The sequence below is a fragment of the Tetrao urogallus genome (genome assembly GCF_951394365.1).
Source record: "Tetrao urogallus genome assembly, chromosome: 7".
NCBI classification, from domain to species: Eukaryota; Metazoa; Chordata; class Aves; order Galliformes; family Phasianidae; genus Tetrao; species Tetrao urogallus.
This window is the reverse complement of record NC_136820.1, coordinates 23616502-23641890: the sequence shown is the minus strand read 5'-3', so window position 1 is coordinate 23641890 and position 25389 is coordinate 23616502. Positions and strand designations below refer to the sequence as shown.

Genomic DNA, 25389 nt, shown 5'->3' with positions numbered 1-25389 from the left:
ATTATTCTGGATTTCCTAGAACCCAGACAAACCATCAAATCTGACCACTACATTGCAACACTGATTGAACTGAAGGCTCAAACTTCCAGTGTCAGGACTGAGAAGGCGACAACCTTTCTCTTGCAACACAATACTGTCAGGCCCCACACCAGTTTGAAGACTGTGAAACACACTAACAATCTTGGACGGATTGTCCTACCACATCCCCTTGTATAATCTGGATTTGGAGCCTTCTGACTTCCTCTATTTAGACCAATGAAAGATGGATTGTGTGGACAACATTTTCCTAGCAATGACACCATCATAGCAGGTGTGAGATGGTGGATCAAACAGAAATAAATAGGAACCTTCATACAAACAGAATTCTTCTAAATACCATGTGTGTACTTAAAAGATACTAGGTCTAAAAAGATACTAAATAGATACTAAAAGATACTAAAAAAGATACTAGGCAGAATGAAAATTTTTATAACACTTGGAATACACAAACTGTTCTCTACCTGCTAACTGACTGCAGGTTTCCTGTTACACATACTCTGAAACCTCAAAATATGTTTGAAGTATTACTATTTCAGTTCTCATCTATCTGGATGGAATATCCTTTTTCCTCTCACTGAAGAAAAGACAACCGGCCATACGAACAACACCAGTTCTTGGCATATACCATATTGTGCATCTCAGTGGTGAAAATCTTCATAGAAAACAAACAACGACATATTATAAATCACGTAGTTATAAAAGCTATGGAATGACAATCTCGCTTCTGAAGTGTGGTCAGTAATAAACAGCTCCTAACTATTTCATAGGCAGACATAAATTGAGAAAACTGGCAGTCTTCTGAATTTCATCAAACTTTACAAACTGAGAAGTGTTTCCCTCTTTAATGCAACTGCCTCACGTCAAATGCTGGCATAGAATGGCTAAACAGCATGGTATAGAGCAACCAACACAAGTGTGCTATTCAAACAGGAAGGAGCCATACGTCTCTGTAGCTTCTAAAATTTATGTGCATTTGCTGCAGAAAATTTATTTTACAAATCTCATCATTTTTATGACTTTAATGCTCTGACAAACTTTACAGGTGTCACTGACACTTCAATACAATAGTAGGAAACAGAATGTTAGTATGTATAAGTACTTTAAAGATATGGCACCAGTATACTTACATATACATATGTGTTGCACCATGTGCAACACAGAATTTGCACATAAATGGGAGCTGCTATCATTGTCATGCACTACACACACTTCTGTCAACACTGAAATTCTTTTTATCTGGTCTAATATTTTCATCTTTTTGGGCAGAATCTCCTCCCCCCTGATATTCTCAGGTATGTCACTAGCTAACAAACTTCTCTGTCCAAAATCTGCGTGGAGTATACTAGGAGTCCAATCAACTGGGCTGTAATAAAGTAGATAGAACATAAATGGAAGTAATTATTTCCCTGTACTTGGTACTGTTGGAAAGACACCTGAGTGCAGTTCCCAGTTTTGAACTGTTCAGTATCAAGTACTGGCAAAGTGGAGCAGAAGAGGGCTGCAAAGAACTTGGCTTGTTCAATCCATAGAACAGAAGGTTCAATGTAGGGATGAGTCACATTACTGGTTATATAGTAAACTAAGCTTTTCTTGCAGGCTTTTCCTGTTCTCCTCTCATCCTTTCCCACTGCAAAAGGCAGCAAGGAAAACGCTGATCAGATCTTATGGAAATACAAGTCTGTATGTAAGAATGGACAATCACAGGAATTGTTTTTCCAGAGATTACATGAAATTTCTATTCTTGGATAGACTGAAAATTCACAGGGACAAAGCTCACCCTGCACAGCCAGATTAATCTAACTAACCTGGCCCCTAGATGACATCCAGCTACTTCTTTCAATCTTAATTATTCTGTAAGCCTAGTTCATAAGACTGCATGCTATCTACTGGGCACTAATAGCATCTACAGATAATAAAGAATCATAAAATCATAGAATGGCCTGGGTTGAAAAAGACCTTAACAATCATCTAGTTTCAACCCCTCTGTTGCGGGCAGGGAATCAAAACATTACAAAGAATGAACTGAACATTATGGATCTATTTTGTTATCATAAGCATTATGATAATGCATGGCAGAATTTGTCCTTTAGAAGACTGAAAAGGAAGGCAGACAATCTGTTTCAGAAAGATTATCTCCACAGAAAAAATCCTGAAAGACTTTTAGGCAACCAATGTGTAAGTAAATTTTGCTGCTAAATGGCACAGGAAATTTGCAGTGTAGATTCAGGAAATTACCTTTCAGTTTAAGATTTATGTTCATATTATTAGAAATCATGTCCCAGTGGAGAAAATTTACTGTCAGAGACAGATGGAGTGATTTGAGCTGCTTCCAGATCCCTCAACACGGTAACGAGAAGAAAAAAAAAGAAAAAAATGAACACTTACTAATTGCATGACACAACAGCTAATGGATTACAATCCAAAACAATTAAATGATAGATTTACTTAAAAACTACAGAGATATATTGTTTGGCACCTGAATACACACTTGTTTTGTCTGTTGTTAGGAACCAGTAGACGGTCGGACCTTGATATTTACAACAACAACAAAAAAATAACAGCTTGTTTGAAGAGGTCTTAAACTCTCCAGGGTTTTTGAATGTAGTGAAATGTTCAAAAATCAAACTGTTTCTAGCCAGGTATTTGACATCAGAGAACAAGAAATGTTTTCATAGAAAAAGCAGAGGAAAAAAGGAAAAGTATTTAGAGGAAGCAGGGGAAAGTTAATTTCATAAAACAATGTTCTTAATTTTATAGATACACATACAGAGTTTAACAGATTCTCAAACTATTCAAGTGCCTAGCATGTTTTTCTAGTTCCAGATACACTCTGTCTTCATTAATTATCTCAGATAACATCTGCCCAAGTCTATCTACAATGATGAGCCCAAAACAGCTCATGATAATCCAAAACCAAAATGAACTTAGCAGGAATCTCAAAGTTATTATTAGCACAATTTATGGTATATGAAAACAGCCTTGAGAGGCAAGACAATGTGAATCAATAACTGATATTTTATTGACAATTACCAGAAATTTTAATAATATTAATAGCTAATAATACATTATTTCAAAAATATCATTTTTCCATAAAGTTCCAGTATAACTTATCCTCGGTAGTGATTATTTTATGGAAAAAGAAATGACAGCACATTAAATAGACAAATCACAAAACCAAATTCATCCAACAGGTAACGCCAGAGGCGGTAACATAATCCAACTCATGGCCAGAAGACTAAGTAAAGCAACAGAGTTCTTTCAACTCTATATTTTGTAAAACTAGCTTTATTTCTTTCCATAAGCTAGTATATGACACCAGAGTTTGGGACAGTTGCTCTTCTTTTTGCATCTTGAAACTCAAGTAAGCATGTGAAAGCTGCTACCAGAAACTTAATCCATGCTTTTAGGAAATAACTCTTGTGACGTGGCCTACAACCGCATAGATGGATTTAAGAGAATATTAATTCCATAATCATTATCAGCTACTGGCTGAAGCACTCACTAAAAAAAAATCCACTGTTCTCTCAATATACTAAATTTCAGAATAGACTCCATATTTCTACTTGAAAATAGTTCTCCAAAGAGTAGCTATTATTCTTTTCATTACAACAACATGAAAGTTCTGAGTTTACAATACTGGAAGCAGTCAAAAGTAACTCAACTGTAATCAGAACTCTTCAAAGTATCTTGCAAATCCAGTTTCCATTCCCCTATTCTGAAAGATTGTCATAGACTATTATATTTCTTATTACCTGGTTTAGCACTGAATGTTGCAAAGGTTGACAATCTCCATCATCAATGCTCTGATATTTTTAAATTGATTTCTAAAATTCAAGACAGTAAGACTACTACCAATCTGTATGAAGAATGCTTATCAAAGGATAAACATATGAGGAACCTTTACTTTTACAAGGTTTTGAAAGTGTAGGTTTTATTTATTTGAATATTCATAAAAAGAAAATTGACCTCTTAATTGTCAGAGAAAATTCTTTTATTTTCAAAATTGTGAAATTTAGGAGACAAAAGTATAATTATTACACTTCACACACACTTGAATTTTCATGATTATAGGAAATCTGAAATGTTGCCTTTATTAATTTCAACAAATGTATAAGAAAATAGAAATGTTTACACTCTTTACCTTCCAAAGGTCAGCTGTTCCTTCAACAAGCTTAGCATTTGTTTTGCAGTATTTCAGAGCCAGATGCAAACATTCTGTTCCATAATCCAGATCATAATCTGTGCACTGTTAGAATTTAAAAGAACATTTTATTAGTCTTAAAGAAATTGTGCTTTTTTTTTTTTTTGGTAATAAAAGTAATAAAACATTTTTCTCAGCAGTCCAGTCATTTACCAAATCTCAGTCTTTTTTTCCCCAGGCTGAACAGACCCAGGTTATTCAGCCTTTCCATGAGAAATACTCCAGGCCCTTTAAGTAGTACCACTACTTCCTTTTCCAAATTATTTATGAATGAAATGAACAGCACAGTGCCCAACACAACTTCTCAAAAATTCAGTGGCTATTTCTTCCTACTAAACTTGGTCATGTATTATGTCTTGTTTCTTATCTTAAGAAATCATTTACTCAAATAAATCCTTCCCTCTTATTCTCCATACATTCAGCTTCATTATCAAGCCCTGGTAAAACATTTTAATACATAAGCACCGTCAGTAACTCAGTATCCTCCAGGATTCCAAGTTGTTAAGAATGAAATGGTATAACTGAGTTAAAGAAGACTGAAATAAGGGTGTGATAAACACAACTCACCTCTTCTTCTTAAATTTGCTCAATACGTTTTTAATAAAAATGAGAGACAAAAAATTTAGTTTCTATTCTTGTTTTATAACATAGTAGTGAAATTCAAGGAATTAACCAACATTATACATCCAAATTTTATTATTATAATGCAGAGAAGTCTTTGAAAAATCATAGTTGTCACTTCTGCATTATTTAAATTAGTAATTTCTATCATTCTGGATCGCTGCCATCACTGCAATCAAATGAGGATCCTTTTATACAATAAATTTTGTAAAAAAAGTAGTTCAGCTGTTATAATCCTCTATTGAGGTTATTAAGAGATTTCAGTACCAAATAAAAATTTTAAAAAACGAAGTAATCTTCAAAAGAAAACTTATTTTAGAACACTGAAGGAAAAAGTGTAACAAAAAGATTTCTACATTATGCAAAAACTATTTGTATTCTTTAAATACTCAAGGGTTCTTTTATGTTTGTTTTTCTTTTTTTTAAGGAAAATTTTAAGGTAAAATGAAAAATATTTTCTACTGAAGTGAATAACAAATTAAAGAATGTTTTTCCCTTGCCTTATAGTTGAAGAAAGTTTCAGAAAAGCTGTTTGTCTTTGAAATAAATTAATGTTAATTTTAATTAAGTTACATTTTAAAAAATATATGAATTACCAAGACTAGGCTAAGTAATTCCGACTTATTTGCAAAGTATTAATTACACATAATTAGTCGGGAGTGGAAAATATCCATAAATGAGATTAAACACTCTAAGGATATTGCTGTCTTCAAGGAAAGAAATATGACAGAAAGCAAAGTAATAATTAAAAACATATTTCACTAACACTTGTACATCGTGACATTTACTACTCTAATTGTCAGTAATTGTTTAAACCTAAACATATTGCTATAGTGTACTCTCCTGCAAGTTAATATACTGATGTAAGTGGAGAAAAATGAAGTACAACTATCAACTCAAGACCAGCTTAATTTATATTTTACCCATACATGTGTTCTCCGCACATGAAACTTAAATCCATATTTAAGATGCACAACTTGAAAGTTTCTACATTGCTCTAAGAAATTCAGTTACTGAATTTAAGTGTTGTCAGGGAGTGTCCATAGTAAAAAATAGTAGAATATCTAAGAGGAAAATTTTTACTGACTTAGGCATGCAAAAATTAGCAAACTAAATTTTCTGTTTTTATTTCATTGTACATCCAGAGCTAACTTACATTGCAATCACTTCTTTGAAAATACTACCATTCCTAAACTGTCATTTTAACTGAAAAGCTTTGTTAAGAAGTTAGACACAGTGCAGTTAACCATACTTGTCATATACACATAGCTTTGTGAAACAATGAACATAGTTTAAGCTTCTGACCACAAACTCGAAATGGTGAAAACAGATGGAAATATTGGCACAAATCAGATACACAAAGGAAAAAAAACAGATTAACTGAGCTCTGTAAATGTCACAGAATGAAATATGTTATTTAAAAATGCTTTTGATCTGTTGAATATTCAAAGGCATTCTAATAGGTAGTTTGGGGGACATTCTTTTTTGTGGGTGCTTTTTTTCCCAAGGAAAGATGTCTGAATAAAGTGCACAGCAGAGACTGAGATCTAGATTTCCACATGACATCAATTTTTCCTACCTCCAATCCCCACAGTGATTCCAAAATATTTTGATAAATAGTATGACTTCCTAACAATGGAGCTACCCTGTGGTTTCTGATAGTAAAACACAGAACGTAACCTTCGAGGAGAGAGCACTGTCTGGGAGGCACTGAAAGTCCACAACCTAACTTGCTTCCAATATGAAAATTGGAACAGTTAAAATCACAAAGCAGCAGTATTTACAATAAAAAAATACTTAACTGTTTAAATTATGATTATTTTACTGAGTACTTAACTGATTTTGGATACATGAGATCTGATAACCATAAAGCAGAACTAAAACAGATGCAATACAATTTTTCATTACAGCCTTGTCATTTTCTTACTATTTCATAATTCTCGAGTTGTAGTATGCTTACAAAATAAGGGAACAAAATTAATAATCTTCATGCATTAACTGAGAGAAAATCTTCAGACTCGCTCCTTTACATACATGGCCTTAAAGTGCATAAAAAATTGGTCTTACTTCCGTAAGCGGTGGCTGTATCATCTTTGGTACTTCTTCCCTCTTCAGCAGCAGTTAGCATTCCTACGTTATAAACTGACTGCTATTTAATGTCAAGCACGTTTAGTAAGTTTGCACACTTGTGGAATCTGAACTTCTGTTTCTATTTTTAATACACTTCCCATGTTCGTTGCCTTGGAATGCAGAAATTGCTGAATTTAAACAGTCAACTGCATACTCTATACACAAGAATTAAACAAGAATGAAAGCAGCAAAGACAAGGAAGCAGGTGAAAAAGTGGAAGAAAAAGTGCAATAAGTGCACTAAAAGCGTGCAATAAAATTGAGTTGAAATAAGCTTATTCCTGAAAGATTTCCTACTGAAGTTAATTATTAGAATTGCTGCTCCATACATCCAGAAGAATCAGTGACAAGAAAAACAATACAGTAATATATTCCAGTACAGAATTATGCAAATCTGTTTAAGTACAGATCTGCAACCTACATCCCAGTGCTCCTCACTGCAGTAACTGCAAGTACCCTCTCCAAACATGGAGAAAGTGAAATCCAAAGTGAAATCATGCACAAGGGCACTAGCTGAAGTACATTTGCGGTGATAGCAGTCAGGACTCTAGGCATACTTTGGAGGCCTGTATCTAGCGGAGTTCCCCAGGGGTTGGTGCTGGGTCTGGTTTTGCTCAACATCTTTATCAGTGACCCTAATGAGGGGATAGTTTCCACCCTCAGCAAGTTTGCTGATGATACAAAGCTGGGAGGAATGGCTGACACACCAGAAGGCTGTGCCGCCATTCAGTGAAACCTGGACAGGCTGGAGAGTTGGGTAATGAACAAAAGCAAGTGTAGAGTTACAGATTATTTAGGCTACTCTAAGAAAATGTAAAGACATGATGATTCAGAGTCTCACAATAAAGGAATTTTTAAATAGATATCCAATTCTAAAATTAAGTAATCAACAACAGAATTTGATCAGGCTTAAAAACCAAAGTGAGTCAAACTCCAACTAAGGAAAAGTACATCCTTTATTATTAAATAATTGGAACAGAGAAGAATATTCAGTCTTAAAATAATTTACTTAGAGAACCATATCTTGAAGTTATGCATGATAATATATAGTCCTTTTCCTTGCCTTTGGATATACTAAATTGTCAGTAGCTGAGATGAAGAGTTCTAACATCACTGCATTGTATTCTTCTTAGCTTTCTGAAGAGTGGATCACAATTCAGATGGGTGGTCTTCTGCCTGCTAGATAATAGATACAGTGATTCTCTTCAGTATTAGGCATTTTCTGAGTCTGCGCCAAATGGATGATTCTTACAGATACAGTGTATTTATCAGGGCAAATACAATAACACTTTAAATAACACTCACAAACCAGTTTAATATCCAATTTTAATAATGTCTGTATGTCTCCACCAAGCTATATCTTTCACTACTACTAAGATGCCAGATTTCACCTATGCTGTGGCAGCTTTGCACTGCTGAAAAGTTCTGAGCTTTGAGATTCTAAAGGATGAGGAGTGCCATAAAATGGAAGCAATTATCCCATTAGCAAGTTTTTTTTTTCTTTAAGCAAGGCATTAGAATTTCTCTAAGCATTCCTGTGGCAGAAATTAATTAGGGCAAGGTGGGGATTCATACAACATCCTGGCTCTACCATTATGCCAAAGAACTAATCAAGTACAGAACTATCTAAGCTAGCATGGTTTTCTCAACAGACCACCAATCTAGCTGCAGGTTTTGAATAGATGAATGCTCTGTTGAACAAAATTCATGAATTACACTTAACCTGAAAATAACTGAGTGGGTTTTATGGATAGGAAAACGGGGAAAAAAGAAAATACTTCCTATAAATCTCATAACCAAGCCGTTGGGATAAGATGATGCTATATGAAGTAACAGTAAAATCTCCATGGAAAACATCTTAAATATATAATCTAAAGACTGTACAAATTTCTAAACTCATTTCTGTGAGGTTGACAACCATTTAAGTGATAGTCTGAGTGCATCAGCCTGAACTGAATAGAGAAAACCAAATTAAACTTTTTTTAAAACAAAGATTACAAATTACATTATTTCATTCATTTTCAATGTAAATTCATTACAAATTAGTTCCATTAAAATTTTGCATTAGAACTAAAAAAAAAAAAATACCAATTCTCATCAGGAATTAAATGGAACAGAACTAAGATACTCCTGAAACAGTCTTTTTTGTTTGTTTGTTTGTTTTTTAATGGGACTAAAACGAGACATTAAGTCCAAGCAGAAAAGGACTACAGCAATGACAAGGATGCTAAACTAGAAGCTTCTTATGTAAAGAGAAATGACATTTTCCATCATTTAGGGGATACACAGACTTCCCTGTCAAATAATTAAATCTACAATCCTAACAATCTACAGGCAAATCAGTAGAAAGACTTCCTTTGTTATTTCATAAACTTAAACTGAAAACTGAAAAACTTAAAGATATTCTCCATTTTTATAATATTATACAGCTAATTAAAATCTATATTATCATTAAAGAAATTAAGAGTTGGAATTTTAACAAGCTGAAATAATCCATGCTAGACTAGTACACTGCCTAGGACCAATCAAGTAGGTGACAATATTAAAAGTATAATTATCTACTGCACTTCACGGGCAGATGGAAGTATGATATCTTTACAACGCCATATGAATAAAGGATCTGGCTTACAGTACTGTCCTAATACAATTTACAAAGGTAGCAGATTACTATTGTTTGTTTTAGCTAGCTCATCTAAGTCACATATCACATTTTGCTTCAGTATTTCAAAATACAGTTGATGGGAAGGAAGAAAACCTTCAGACAGAAAATGAAACATGGAAGTAGAAAAAATGCAATAATATAATGATACGTGTTGCATATTTGGAAAGCCTGAACATAAAATGTAGCTAAGCAACGTAGGTGAGCAAGCTTGAAAAATGAGGTAAACTTATTTTCCCAACAAAGCACACTTAATGAAAGATGCCTGGCTTTCTTAGAAAACAATGAAGGCCAAGACACAATCCTTTAGAGGTTATAATAGAATCTACATATCTTACCTACTTACTGCTATTCGTTTTTAACAATTGTGATCTATTTTTCAGTGCCTTTCTATTACAAAAGCAAAACACTTATAACCCAAATCACCAATTCATCACTGACTGGTAAAGATTTCACATCATGTAAAGATTTATGTATCTTTTTTCCTCTGAGTAGGCAACAACTTCAACACCTTGGTAAACACAATGTTTAACGTCTGCTCAACGTTAAGAAAGTTCTGATGCCCTGAAGATTCAGGTATCTTTAGTCTTAAGAGAGAGGTGTTATTTTTATTTGTTTTGGGGTTTTTTTTTGTTTGGTTTGGCTTTTTTTTTTTTTTTTTTTTTTTTTTTTTTTTTAAGGATTTCAGTGTTCAACTGAAATGGCCAAATTCTGCCTCACTTGCATTTTGACCTTTTAGTCCTTCTGCTGAGTCTGACCCTTTCTCTCAAAGTTACCAAGGCTTTAGTTAACAATCTGTCTGCTACTGTTCATTTAATCGTATGTTGCTTCTGGCAATGTTAATTTGAATGACACTGATTTCTTTAACAAAGAATGAACCCACAGGAAAATCCCCAAATCAGTCTAGACATTTTGCCTCGAAGGACTCGCCCGACCTATGCCAAAATATTACTAAGCTGCTACAGCTGACTCCACTTCCCCTCTACAGAGGATACTGAAACATTTCACACATGTTTGAAGAAGAATCCCAGGGATCTTGTACTCTTTTAAAAAGCACTTGAGAAGTTTACAAAATCCACATGGAATACACTCCCTGTTATTTACATACAGGGAAGACAATGCTTTGAGCAAATACTTCTACAATGGGCCTAACAATAGCCAACTTTCTTATTCTGACAAAGTGCTCCTTGAACATTCTCAGAAGTTTGTTTGACAAGAAAAATTTCATGACTTCTGAAAAACATGAAGTCTTTTACTTCTACTGAGGATTTGTTTGGACAGCTTGCAGAATCTCTCTTCTTACCATAGTCCCATCTTGAAATGATTTTCTGGGAGTGGAAGAACATCTGCCTCCCAGAATTTAGCATCAAAGTATTTCCATGCCTCTGCCTGACACACTATTATTTTGTATCTTGACATTACTATGCTTACACATAGCAGTTCTCTCCTATGCAGACTGATGCATAAGCATAGGCGACTCCCCTCACAAGCATATGCAACTGCTTATTATCCAAGAAGTGGGTAAAGCTGGCTACAAACAGATGTATTAATGCAGCATCAGTCCAAGAAGTACAATACTCTACCTAGTCCCTGCAGAAGTTAGATAGAAACTCCAAGGTTTCATCTTCCTTGTGGTACTTTCTGAAAGGTACTTTAGATAAGCAGAAAAAAAATCTCTAAACACCCTGAAGTTTAGCCTCTTTTATGGAATATTCCTGCTTTCTCTTTTTTATTATTTCTGCTTCATTGCCTTGAGTAACAATATAAACTTTATAATCTACAGGTCTACTGTCAACAGGTTAATTAACTACACATATCCATCACTGATGCTGACAATTCACTAACAATATATCATCCTCCCTAGGCTTTCAGTTACATCTTCAACACAGAAGCTATTCAGGGTCTTCTACATACCCCTCTTCTGCTTCCTTTTTCAACTGTTCCTCTGCAAGATCAGGAAGTTGTTCCTCCTATCTTCCTTACACTTTAAGATACATCGTGATTTCTTGAAAACCTCAGCTATTCTATATCATGGCTGCCTTCGTACACTAACGCGACATCACATAACAAGATGCTTTGTACTGAAGACAAAGGATACCAGTGCATTCCACAATACGTCAGAAATAGGTATTAGAGAAATCACTCTTGGCCCACACTGACTAAAGAAAAAAGGGGTAGTCTACCTGGCTTCCTAATACTCTAATTTCTCATCTGATACTGCTCCAGGGAAACGTTTGACTTCTAGTAAGTTTTCCCTTCACCCTACTCGTCTTCCCAGGCTTACAAGATCCAACCCTGCATTTGCTAATGTTTTATATAAAAAGATGAAATTACATAACAAAAAAAAAAAAAAAAAAAAAGACTGGTCTAAGGAATTCAGCCTTTATTTCTTTTATTTGGAAAGAATGGATTTTCAACTAGCACTTAAACTATACTGACATTCCCAGGGGCTGATAAGAATAGGTAAAAATGTTCCCAAAGAAGAGGAATTTAATTCTTGGTAGTTCAAAAAAAACAAAAACAGAGAGAGAGAGAAAACCAACTGGCTGGTTTTTGTACTGGGTAGCTAGGTGTGATTTTACAACCCATCCACAAGTTTCACTAATTATTAGGGACTTGCATTTTTTTTATTTTTTTTTTATACAGAATGCTTCAACTAATTCTCTACTAACGTTCCCTGAAGGATAGCAATACAGTTCATTACATCTTACAAGAAAAAAGAAATCACAAATCAAGAACAAATACCAGAACTAGGACAATAGTATGTTAAATTTATTCCCTTAACATATGTATATGGCCTTTTACCCAACATCGTAGGCAAAAACCCTGATTAAGGTAAAGCATCATATTACTGCCTGTGTGATATCATATACATTACGAAGTTCTTACTCCTCTAGCAATTCTTTGCATCTGACATTTGTCCACCTTTTGCCAAACACACATTATACCACATAAAAATTTACATAACCTTAAGAGAACACAAACAGTGCAGTACTTCATAAGGATTTGAGCTCAGGAAGCATATACATGATAAATAACATCATAAGCATTCATCGATCTCTCTCTTCAGAACCATTTCAATGCCAAAATCTAAAGTCCCATTACAATGCAGAGGCATCAGAATACTCCGAATGAATGAGAATGTATCAGAAGTAAACAGCCATTTTCCCGTGATTCGTGTAAGCAACAGAACAGAGAGTTGCAACAGAAAGTGTTAGGCAGCATTAAATCTATCCATCAAAATCCACTTATACCTGTTCATTTTATTATAACTAAGTGCTCCATCTAATAACACAAAACTCACAGTGGAATCGTAGTCACAGTAATGAGGCCTTTTAAGATCAAGACAACATTTTAGCTCCACCGTTTATTTTGAGTTTCAATATTGGTTTTAAATGTTTTTTAGCGCACCACTTACATGTCATACATGCAACTAAAGATGGTGGCACACTCTAATAAGCTCTGCCATTAAAAATGGAAGTGCATGCAATTTCTGTGCAGTTAAATTTAAAAGGCTCCAAAAGCAATAGTATAAGTTTCAAAGTTAATACCCATGATGTCAGAAGTCTTGACGATTGTCAGAGTTAGATTAGAAAGCAGTATATACCTGAGCACAAAAGATCTCTTTGGAATAGGTACATTTTTTAGGCTACACAAAAGATGTAAAACAGTGAAAAATAAGCTGAGATTCAGCAATAATGCAATGCAACGCACACAAAAAAAAATACACATACAAATAACCTGGCTGAATGCCCTTAAAATCCTGTGTTCATTTTTTGGCACCACAGGTAAAGCAAATTCACTGTAATAAATATATATATACACACACACATATTTTATATTTTACTTATATATAAAATATTATATATAAAAATATTTTTATATAATTTTTTTTTTTAAGAAATACTGAAATAAATCTTTGGCATCTGCTATATCTATTTCAACTAACTTTATGTACAAGGTATGTATCTCTTCCCAAATCCATTCCCAGCTGTGAGGAGCTGTGAGTCCTGTGAGGGGCTTCCAATATGGATAGCAACATTATACTTCTTATTTATCCATACAACTATTTGACTATATCATTGTGGGAACTAATTAAGGATATACTAATATCTACGAAGCACCATAAGCTGCACCCATTCCTACAGAAATCTGTCCCATAGTAGCTTTAATAAGTTCTTAAGGACAGCGATTATCTTTTTTTTTTTTGTTTGTACCAGAACAATAAGGTTTTAATCCTTGAGTTGGACAGCTAGGCACCATTGAAACATAAATAATTAGCAAACAATATGAGTTGAGAGGTTTAGCGAAGTGTTATCCTTCCCAGAGCTCCAAGGCACAGAGCATTTTAATGACCAGAATTTAGCCAATGCAAAGGGAATCGAGGACAAGGAACCATAGCCTCGGTTGCTTGCTAACAACTTTGGTGGCTTGTCCTTGAAAGAGCAAGGATACAAAAAAGAGAACTGATGGAATTAATATGTGAGAAGACAGCACTATTCAGAGGAGCATAGGGATTGCAAATATAGTCGCCTTTTGAGTAAGGCATTGAGAAGCAAAAGCTTCTTATGTATTTGCCAGCTCTTCTGTATCTGCAAACTAAGAGCAAACAGTAGGAAAAAATAGAGGGTTTTTTTTTTTTTGAGAAAAGACAAACAAGAAAGGAATGGTTGTATAACCAATATTCACTGTTGTCTCTTGATATGCGTTCTATTTAACACTGCTCGCTACTTTCAAGCTGGAGACTTTCATTTAGAAGCCATGTACACCAAGAACATCTCCCTGTCTCACATTAGAAGCAAAACAGCTGGAGGTAGTCCAATCATTTGAATAGTTCTTCATCTTGGACAACACTCCATCTTCAGCATTTAAGAATAGCTTCAGGTGTCACACAATCAGGGTATGACACAGAAGTTCTGCAAATATTTCAAAGTATTCTTCATTGCTCGTCCATGCATTCATTCTGTTCTTGGTGACTTCAAAGCTGTGTACTCTCTGAAGGTGACTATCAATAATTTGGTCATGTTTACTCTAAAAATGAAAGACTGATGGGAAGCATAACTGTCAGCATTAGCAGAGTGAAAAATAATTCCTTCTAAGAGACAAATGAAGAAATGCTCTGCTTCCAGTCAATCTGGAAAATACCTGGAGGACAGGCAATTTCCACAAGGTGATGAATGAAAAGGAAGTAGAATGCTGAGACGAAAGCCTGGAGTGTTTCCAGTAAACTGTGAATGCAGGGTGTGGCAAATGAAAGCACTCTTCAAGGGGAATAAATGCAAAAAAGCCAGCGTTTATTACATGACCCACAAAATTTTTCTTAAGTGAAGATGAAGTTAACATACTGTATTAGAAAAATAATGAATAATTACAACAATGTAAAATATTATTTTCACTAATTGAAATATATATGATCATTTATTATAAGAAATAAAAAACCACTTCAACCATTTACCTGGGTATACAAAGGTAATATTATCCAAAATATTTTAAAATCACTAGGATCTTATCATATTCTTACCTAACGCCATCACTACACTATGTAAACAAAGATCTATTTGAAACTCTTTCAACAAAACATACCTAATAAATACCCAACTTTAAGCACATTAGCATCCTCATTTAAGTAATCAAATGTGCAACAAAAACCTAATCAGTCTTTCTGGGACTTTAGACCCTTCACCTACCACCTTGTAGTTTTCAGTTCAATACTGCAAAACACTTAAATATGATAATGATAAAGTACTGTCACCAAAAATACCACAGATAAACAATACAAATATAATTTGATGTGATCAAAACAGATGCTGAATCACTTTTTTTGGTTTGTTTTTAAACGCTACAATAAAGGTAAAACGTCTAATAAGAAAACTCAAAATCTTACCTGTTGGTATGCTTGATAGATTATGTCAAATAAAAAAGCCTGAGGCATTTCGCTTGCTCTGTACTTGGCACGTTCCAATGAGTGGTCTAAACATCCATCTGCAGCAGAGGCAATAACAGTAGAAACTAGAGGACGAATTGCTCCTGCTGCCTACAGAACAAAACACAAAGAAACCTAACTGTTAACACTAATGTATATCAGATAGTCACTGCTAAAGGACAAAAAAAAAAATCAAAGTTTTAAAAGAAGTTTTCTACTTACATTTCTCATAATACTTAAGTCATACTATTTATTCTATAAGAGACTTTTCACATCAATACAGCTATGGAGGACCGTACTCAGTAGATAATGAGGGCCAATTTTTGAGACACACATGCACAAAAAAAAAATTATATATCCTTCAGAAACATCTATTGTAAGCATGTGCAGATCTGAGATGTCCTTTTTTCAGATCTACTTCTACATGCATATCAGGTGGTTGCTGTGAGTGTGCACCTGATCTGCTTCAGATTTAAAACAGCAGGAGACACTTGGAAGGCCTTAATCCATAACACCTATTGCTTTAACAGGTTTCAGCTGCTCAGATATAAGCTACAAGAAAAAATTCAGATTGAGCTCGTTCCTCCACATTGAATTATTGCCTCCCCACTTCAGTTGCTGGGCTTTTGGATTAAGTTATTTTGCTCTGCCATCATGTTTTAATTGGTCACACACAAAAAAAGTTATAAAATTAGAAGGTCATGGGAAAAGAGACATAGCAACATGCTAGCCACAGCTTTTCTGTAATTAGTTACGTCTTCTTTTTTTTTCCTGAAACAGTTACCATTCCAGAAAAACAGTTAGAAAAAGGATTTCTTAGGCTGATCCAATATTTTATTACCGTTTTTAACAATCATGTCATGTTGCATTTTAAGCATAAAACAGGCCAACAGAATACAATGTGACTTGCATAACTAAATCTCACAAGTGAAACATGCACTCTGAGGAACAAAAAAACAAACTGCAATTCTAAATAAAATTGAAATACTCAAAACGATATTCTTAAAAGAACTCTGAAATGTATTGTTTTCTTGACATCTGGTTTATTGCACAATAAAAATTCATCAATGTCTCTATCTTTGTGACAACAATGAACCACATCTCCTGCTTTGCTTAGGCCTAGCTCTTCCAGAAGATTCAGGAAGATCTCACTTCTAATAAATCCAAACATGTCATTTTTTAAAGCCTCCAATTAACTTTCAAATACTTGAGATGCTTTACAAAACTTAAGTTTTAACAAATGGAACTTTTTTAACAATTGCAATTTTGCTTTATGTTACCCCAGAACTGAATCCAATGTGTCAGTGTGAGGGTTTCTCAGCTGCCTTCCATTTGTTTTCTGCCACAGGCCGTCTCAAACCATCCCTGACACTGACTGAAAACATGAAGTTTAATACAAAGAATAAGATTTATGACTAACTTTGTTGTCCTCAGTACTGGCTCACCTACTTGCATCGTCCTTCCTCTTCCTCAGCACACATGCACGCGGTCCCTCAACCAGACGCTGTGACCCTCAACCCACACTGCTGAATTTATAATTTCAGTGACACATAATAGTTGTTCATAAGGCCATTTTCGTAATGGGAGAAAAAAGAGCAGAGCAAGGGGAAATCTAGCTTATGTATGCCTCGCATAATTTTCATATGGGACAAGAGAGTTGAGTCCCTGGCACAGCAAGTCCTGCATCTGCAATACTTCTGGCAACATTCACCAGCTGGTATATGCTGACACAGCTGCCAAACCCACCTTGGCTTACAGAGGACTCATCACACATATTTCAGGTTCCAAAATTGGCTCTTAGGTATATTCATTCATGGTGAAAGCATAATATTTGGCACTAAAAACAGCAGAATTATGAATTTTGTTCTCATACACAGACCAAAGAGGAACAAAAATTAAAATACATGCAGTATTTCCTTCTGGTCAAATCAAGGGTCCTCCCTACTCAGCACAGAGCCTTTTCTGAATTGTACTCCTAGCATTCCTTCGATGAGTGGAACAGGGGAAAGGCTGTAGATAACATTTTTCAGAAAACCAAACATCAGAATATATCATAGCCAAGTATTTTTGTACTTGAAGGACCTTTTGCCCTTTATAACTGTGGGATCCAAGTGAAGCACAACCATACAGAAGCCTACACCCATTCAGTTACGATACCAAATATTTTATTCTGAGGACTTTCCATGCTGATTTTTCAGTTATAAATCCATAACAGCAGAACTCTTTATGTTAGTAAAAAGAGTATATACACTAAATGTGAATTCTATTTGTTCTCATTTGAGAGGCTCTGACTTGCTATTTATGTCAAGACTGTACAGATACTTGGTGCAGCTCTCAGATAAGGGGTTCAGACATGAATTTAAAAAAAAAAAAACAACTATTCAAAAAACCCAAACATAACCCAAAAGATCTGGCCTTATTTAAAATTAAAATACTTAATATGGCACGATAGTTTTACATATCTTTTTTAAACTCAGAATTAGCCTACCATAAAACCCTCTGAATCTGAAGTGTTTGAGTCTTAACACTATCATTACCTTATATAGAGACGTCATCTTCCAGTTTCTTATCATTTTGACCCAGACCTCAAGTGGATCATACATAAAATGCATCGTACGCAGTTCCTAAATATGAAGTGGATAGTTAATGGACAACTAAACAATTTCTTTAAACATCCACTTCACAGCCTTTGAGCCATTCCACTTCAAAGGCAAGTCAAGCACTAGATCTGCCATGAACAGGAAATGCATATACTTCTTCCTTCCTCCATATATTTTGTTATATAGATTTGTTAAAGAATCAAAATATCTGAGTAGGCTCCTGAAGTATCCTTTTGAGCATAAGAGACACTGAAACAAATATTGAGATGCTGAAACAAATACTGTCAGTGGTTAATTTTCCTGAAGACAAAATACTGGGAGAAAAAAAAAAAAAACCAATAAATCCACATCCATTTTAACTCAATTATTTCTTTAAAACTACTTTAAAGTGTCACAGCATACAAATCTACCAATCTACTTCAGTGAAGGTGATGAAACAGTTTCTCCCAGAAGCAAGCTCTTTCATGCACCTGCTGAAAACTGAACTCATCTTCAGATAGTTAGAGAAACACAAGTTGTCTCTTATAACTTAAACAGCACAAATGAAAAACATTCATGAACAAGTTCTCCATTTGTATCCAGCTTTTTGCTTAATTACATACAGCGTAACTACATATCACCACAAATTCTTTAAATCTTGACTGTATTCTATAATACCTTATTGTATATATTATATATATTATAATACCTTATACCTTGTAAAAAAGGTATAGAATGAAGGGCATAGTACATTCAGCATTTTCAGTAGATTCAAAGCATAGTAGTCCACCTTTGCACTTTGCAGCAGCACTGTATCCTTCCCATTTTTTATCATACTTTTATTCTAAACAGATGATTTAGAAGGATGCAACCAGCAACTATTTACCCAGTGAGATTAGGGATCAGACAATTAAAGGACAGTAAAATCCAAGCAGTATTCATGATACCTCTTATTACAAAATAAACTATGAATGTTCAGGCCACAGAAGCCTACACACACAATAGTAACTTAGCTAACACAACACAACTTCTTGAATAGTTATAAAAACTGACAATACTCATGCCACCTAAAAAAAAAAATAAATCAGAACCCTCTAAAATTTCAAGAAGGCCTGTCTGGGATGGGGCACGTGGAGCTTATAACATGCAAGAAATTGTCCAAGTTACAAATATTCCTGATTTACTGCATTCAATAAAGAGTAACACTCCACATCCACAATACAGCTTGCCAAGAAAAAGTTATCAGTCAGAAGCTCCAAAACAGCATGGAAAGCAACACACTCGCATCACTTTTCTATTCCTTTTTGGCAACAAGAGACAAAATAGAACAAGACAAAATAATTCCAAAACTCATTAAGTTAATTATGCGAACTAGGAAGCCAGAAAAACAAAAACCACCTAATGGCACAAAATCCTTACCAAAAAAATACCACAACAGCAAATAATTTTATGTTACAGCAGTGGGGCAACAAAGTCAGACCACAGGTACTGCAGGGTGACATACGCAAAAGAAGAATGCTATGCCTTTGCACGCCCCTGTCCCCGGCTGACCCGAAATGTTAATGCCGACCCACAGATTTCACTTACATGGCCAATTGAACCCTAAACTTTAAGTGAGAAGGAATCACAGCCTTAGACCTTCAGAAGTTAGTCCAAAATTTTCACTCTCCCAATCCTCCAGTATGATTCCCTTCTACTTCTGAATTACTCTACCACGACTTCTCCATTCATAGCTTCTCTCTCCACTGCAGATCATTTTTGTCTGCTTTCCACCTCCCCAGCTGCCTAGTAGTATAAAAGACATGTACATCCTAGATAGAATTAGATTTAATGTTTTCAAATTGCTTACAAACATACCTGGTATCATATACCTACAAAGCTTACAAGTGCCATCCTTAAAAGAGTATCCCATTCTGATGTTTTTACAGTTTTCCAATGCTCGTATTTCTGAATTCTAATTCTTTAATCAAAGTTGTCATGGCAAACAAAATGGCACTGAACTAAGACTAAATCAAAGGATTTAATCACACTGCCTTACTAAAAATAAATGTCTTGTGTATATACACTGGACTTAGAAATATGTTTTCATCATTTCAAGGTAGCTGATTTCTTTGAAACTACACGCTGAAGATTGCAGGGTTAGTCACACTTAGTAGGACAAATATGTGCATTTGGGAACTTCATTAAAGTCAATTATGTAAATGTGAATTTGGTAAGCACACAATTCTATCTTACTCTTCCATAAAGACAAGGTTAGGATTAAAACACTATAACAACATGATAACAACAACAAATAACAATCTATGCAAACTTGTACAAGTGAGGCATCTAATAGTTTAAAAATATATCCTGGAGTGTTCCTTATTCAATGAAAGATTATTTATGTGTTACCAAAACGCGACCATCTCCTTACGAATTCCAGTCTAAGTTAGGTCTGGCTATGAACCAGCAAAAGAAGCTCAGAACAACTATGATTAATTTCCTCTCACTTTCTTCCATCAAACCATTTCCACATGTTACTACAGAGCTAGTATTCTTATACACAAATCTAATTACTTGCCATGAAGGGCATTCACAGCCATCTACAATATGAAAAAAAAAAAACAGAAATAAACATTATTTGTGATGCATGAAACAGATAGAAACATGCACTTCTATTCAGACATCTGCAGTCAAGCTGATTGTACCTATTGTAATGAACATGCTTCAGCCATCTTCAGTAATTGCCACTCAAATTAGCAGAGTTTCTTAACTAAAAAAAATTACCATTTCAAATTTATCAAACGAAACCTTCAAAGAAAAATAAAGACTCAGTTATAAGATTAAAATATTCCACATATTTAAGTGGCCCTTTTCACATTTTTATACTGTAAAACGGAAGTGGGAAGTATCTAATAAAACAAAATCACAGAATTATCTAAAGTTTTTTCCAATGTCCATTCAAAGTAGTTCACAGAAATAAAACACCACATTATTTTTTCCTTATCTACAATTTATATCCAGCTGTTGTCTAGAGCTACACTTCACCTTCTCTATTACTAAAAGTTGTAATCTATAGGAAACCTTTTGAGTCCACAGCAGAGATGGAAGACAGAATATTTCTTCATATCCACTCTACTTATCCTACCTGACACAAAAATTCTATTTGGATAACAAGGACTGGACAAACTAATGACACAAATGATAAGTTACCAGCCCTATATGGAAGAACAGCTGCAAACTATGGTTTAGCTATACCCATACAGTTTTTGAAAACTTGAACAAGTTTTGTAAAAAGTTTGGAAGTTGGGCTGGTTTGGGCTTGAACAAGTCTGCACCCAGTACCCACAGTTCTGAGCCTCATTCTGCACCCAATTAATTGCTGCACAGCAAGACAAGGCAGCAGTCTTGCTGCATGAATTCGATCAAAAAACACACTCCTATTAACATCATATTAGGAAGATCCCCATAAAACAGTACCTCAGCTGCACACTCTTCCTTTAAGTGCAAGATGTGGCATGAAGACAAGACTATAGTACATCTAAGATAACAGAGTAAAGAATACGAGATCACAAAAAGCACAGAAGTACTCATTATCATTAGGAAACAGAGGTTCAGGGTCTATCATAATAACAAACACACTCAGACTTCACTATGTAAAATAAAAATTTCATGTGGCAGTTCTGCAGTTGGGACAGGAATTCAATCAACTAGCACAATTCATAATTTTGGTTGCACACCCATTAGAGACCAATGCTTGCTGGGTTATAAGAGAGCAAGAGTAAATCTTAATTACTTTATTTAGAATTTTATTGAAAAAAAAATTAAAACTGAAGTTCGCATGACCACACCATCTCTTTGATTCTCCTTAAGGAGACGTATCCTGAAGTTCTTTCAGTGCAGATAGTATAACCAAACAGACCAATTCCAGTCGCCTCAGTGTTTGTACTGGCAGATTTTAATTGCCTAAGGACAGCACTGGTTGAAATGCTAAACAAGCCTGGTGTAACACAGATACTAAACTTAATCATCAGACAGACAAAAAGAAAGCTAATTTGAACATGTGTGTTAAACACTATGAAAAGGGCTCATATGCTAAATTTCACTTAATTTCCTTAAAGCCTGTTTATGCAGCTGGCTAGGAATAACAGCAGAACTCACTAAATTTGGAGACTTAATCTTAAACCAACACCAGGAAGGAAGAAGTTATAATTGTGTTTATTCCTAGCTGCAAAAGATGGGATGTTTAATCGGAAATTTAATATATACTTTAAACCAATGTTAATGAGCTGACACTATATTGTACATTGAACTGACTTCAAAGAGACAGGATTCCTTAAACAAATGTAATATATATTTATGACCCTCCTTAAGAAAAAGAAAACATTTCTCCTAATGAGGTCACCTTTATCAGTACGTGTTATCTCAGCAACTGGGAATAGTACATGTTTATCAGGACATGTCGGAGCCACAATTAGATTTTTTTAAAAGAAAAAAAAAGATTATTGATAGCTGAAATTGTTCCTCAGGAATTAAGATTGCACATGTTAATTTCCATTCTTTCATATTTAAAGCATTTACTTTTACAAGTGTCAGTAAATATTGCTTTATCTAATCAACAACATGCTAAATTCCAAACATTATTCTGGAGGAAAAGTAAGATTTCTGAAAGAACATCAAAGAGATTCCCTTCAAAAAGACAGAACAAGGGGAATATCCTACTGAAATTACACCATTTCTTGGAAACAGAAGGATAACCACAGAACTAGTCCAGGAAACTCTGACAGCACATGAAACAGGTCATCTTGACTTTCAGAAACTTTGTTTAATACACAAGGCAGATATTGCCCTTGTATCAACCATCCAGATATTGAACTTGGACAAAAATGCAGCTGGGGACTTTTGGATAAAAACCTCAGTATTTGGTGAAAAACAAAAATCTGGAGAGGTGAGCACGCCTAATCCTTATCAGGAGAAATATGGCTGAGAATCTCTTTCAGATTCTGGCACACGTAAGTGGCCAGAATGATCTTTTTTAAAGTGCTTATTTTTATGATACAAAGAGGACAATTACAGATCATTTAGGCAAGACAGACCCCAAAAGACTGATAAAATTGATATGCTGATAAAACAGAAGCTCCAATCAGAATACCTCCTAGCGGACAATTCCCAGAACCATCATAAAATAAATACCTGACATTTCCTAACCCTTAATCTAGCTTATGCAGAATGAAAGATAACAGTGATTTAGAACACTGATTTTATTATTAAATCAACAGAAACACCTCAAACAGTACAGAAACAAACAGAAAGGATCATTATTTAATTATGCCATATAACCATTTGGCTAGTTTTACACTAAATTTGGTATTTCCTTTTGCTAATCGTGATGCTTGGACTTGGATCTTAGTGGCCTTTTCCAACCTTAATGATTCTATGATATGGCAACTATAGATTTAAATAATTCTGCCACAACATACACTCTTCAAATTCTTCATTTTCAGCACTAGTGAGTGCAATTCACATATAAAAGCATATGAATAATACGTATATGAAATATATAAATAGATAAATCTTTAAAATATAGAAAGAGATGTCCTATGTTGCTTTAGTGAAAAAATGAATTAATATTTACACATTTATGGTAAAATAAAATGATCTTAAATAACCTAGACAGCTTTATGAAGACGTCTTGCATTTAAAATGGGCCTATGGATGAATCTATACTTAATGGAATTATTTCTTCCATTCAATACATACTCAAAGATTCATATGAAAGGATTAGATCAGTTTCCTATTTATTATTGTTCTATTACATTTTCAATCTTATGTGAATTTCTTAAATGAAATAGTTGTGAAGTGAATGAGTTGACTTTTTTTTCTTACTAAAAATTACACTAATAGATTAAGAAGCCATAATTTTCATTTTGTATCTGAATGGCAACCCCCTAGTATAAGATTTCACTATGCAAACCTCAAGATGTCAGATTATCCCATCTATAATAAGACTCCAGGCTCCTCAAGGAATAAGGTAAAACAATCAATTCAAATGGTCATAAGTGATAGGCAAGAATAAAGAGCAATGATTATTACTTTTTACTTTATCCTCTCCATTTACTCTTACATATATCTTTTGCAGTCTCACTATATAGGGATTGAGTGTGCCCCTTCTGAGGAAAAAAGAAAGTGTACATTCCACCTTCTACTCTGTTCAGTTTTACAGAAACTCATTTTGCATGTTATTTTAAAGTGGGCCATGTAAGGGTTCTAAGTTGTAACTAATTCACCACTAGCAAACTTTTTCTTGTTTACACTGCAGTCAATTGAACAGAATTATAAACGCTACTATAAAAAGCAAACAGTTCATCTACAGCAATTTATAATGAACAGTTATTATACTGTTATATGCTCCAATTTTCATTTTTTTCAGCAGCCACAAAACATCCATACTCTCTTCATAAACAGCAGCTCACTAACCAAACATCCAAGTCTATTCCTATGCTAAGCTCTTGGCAGTCTCTGCTAAGAGAAATTCAGAGGAGGCCTCAATTCAGCTCCTCATGCATAATTGACCAGTTGAGATTCCCCTGCTCACAATCTATAGACACTTGAGATCCATTCCTGCCAGTTTTCCTTAGTCTCAGATAGTAATAGTGGCACATAAACAGTAACTCTAAATGTAAAGGAGGTAGACGTTAAAGGATGTCATGTGAACATGATCTCAGCAACTACTTTAGTAGAGAAAGTTACTTGAAAGCTTGAAGTTTATTTCCAGGATAACTTTATCTAAAAGTAAAAATTACTGTAGTCTTCCAGAAGCTAAAAACTGTGGGATTAAATCACCTTTTTAAAAAAGATTAAATATTAGGCACAGTTATTCTGGCTCTGTTAGTACAATGAAGAAGTGTAACAAAGAAGGGGAGGTTGCAATTTATACTCCTGACTATGATTCATGTATTTCAGTCAGTTCAGTTGCACTTTTCTTAATGAATGCAATGACTCATCTAAGCCATTGAAATTGCAACTGGGAAATGACAGTTGTTTCTCTCCTTACCAGTGCTTTCCCACTGCCAAACACTACAGTCTGCTAGGACAAAGACTTGAAGTAATTTGCTAACAATACATTAGTCTCCATTCAACAGAGAAACAAATAAAAGCTTTACTGAGTTCTAACTTCCTATGGGGCCAATAATGCCAAAAGCAATGGAAACATTAGTTGGTTCTGATAGTTATCCATTACTACATACTTGTAAAAAGAA

At 34.6% G+C, this 25389-nt stretch overlaps 1 protein-coding gene across 1 annotated transcript in view; it reads right to left on the bottom strand.

The window, feature by feature from the left end:
* CRPPA (CDP-L-ribitol pyrophosphorylase A) overlaps window positions 1-25389 on the bottom strand; it is a gene marked incomplete at both ends in the record, with an annotated part of 103924 nt that overhangs the window by 63738 nt on the left and 14797 nt on the right. Inside the window, 2 exons of the mRNA XM_079538723.1 lie at window positions 4181-4285; window positions 15534-15683. Coding sequence (XP_079394849.1) covers window positions 4181-4285; window positions 15534-15683 — 255 coding nt within the window. The remainder of the gene's footprint in view (window positions 1-4180; window positions 4286-15533; window positions 15684-25389) is intronic.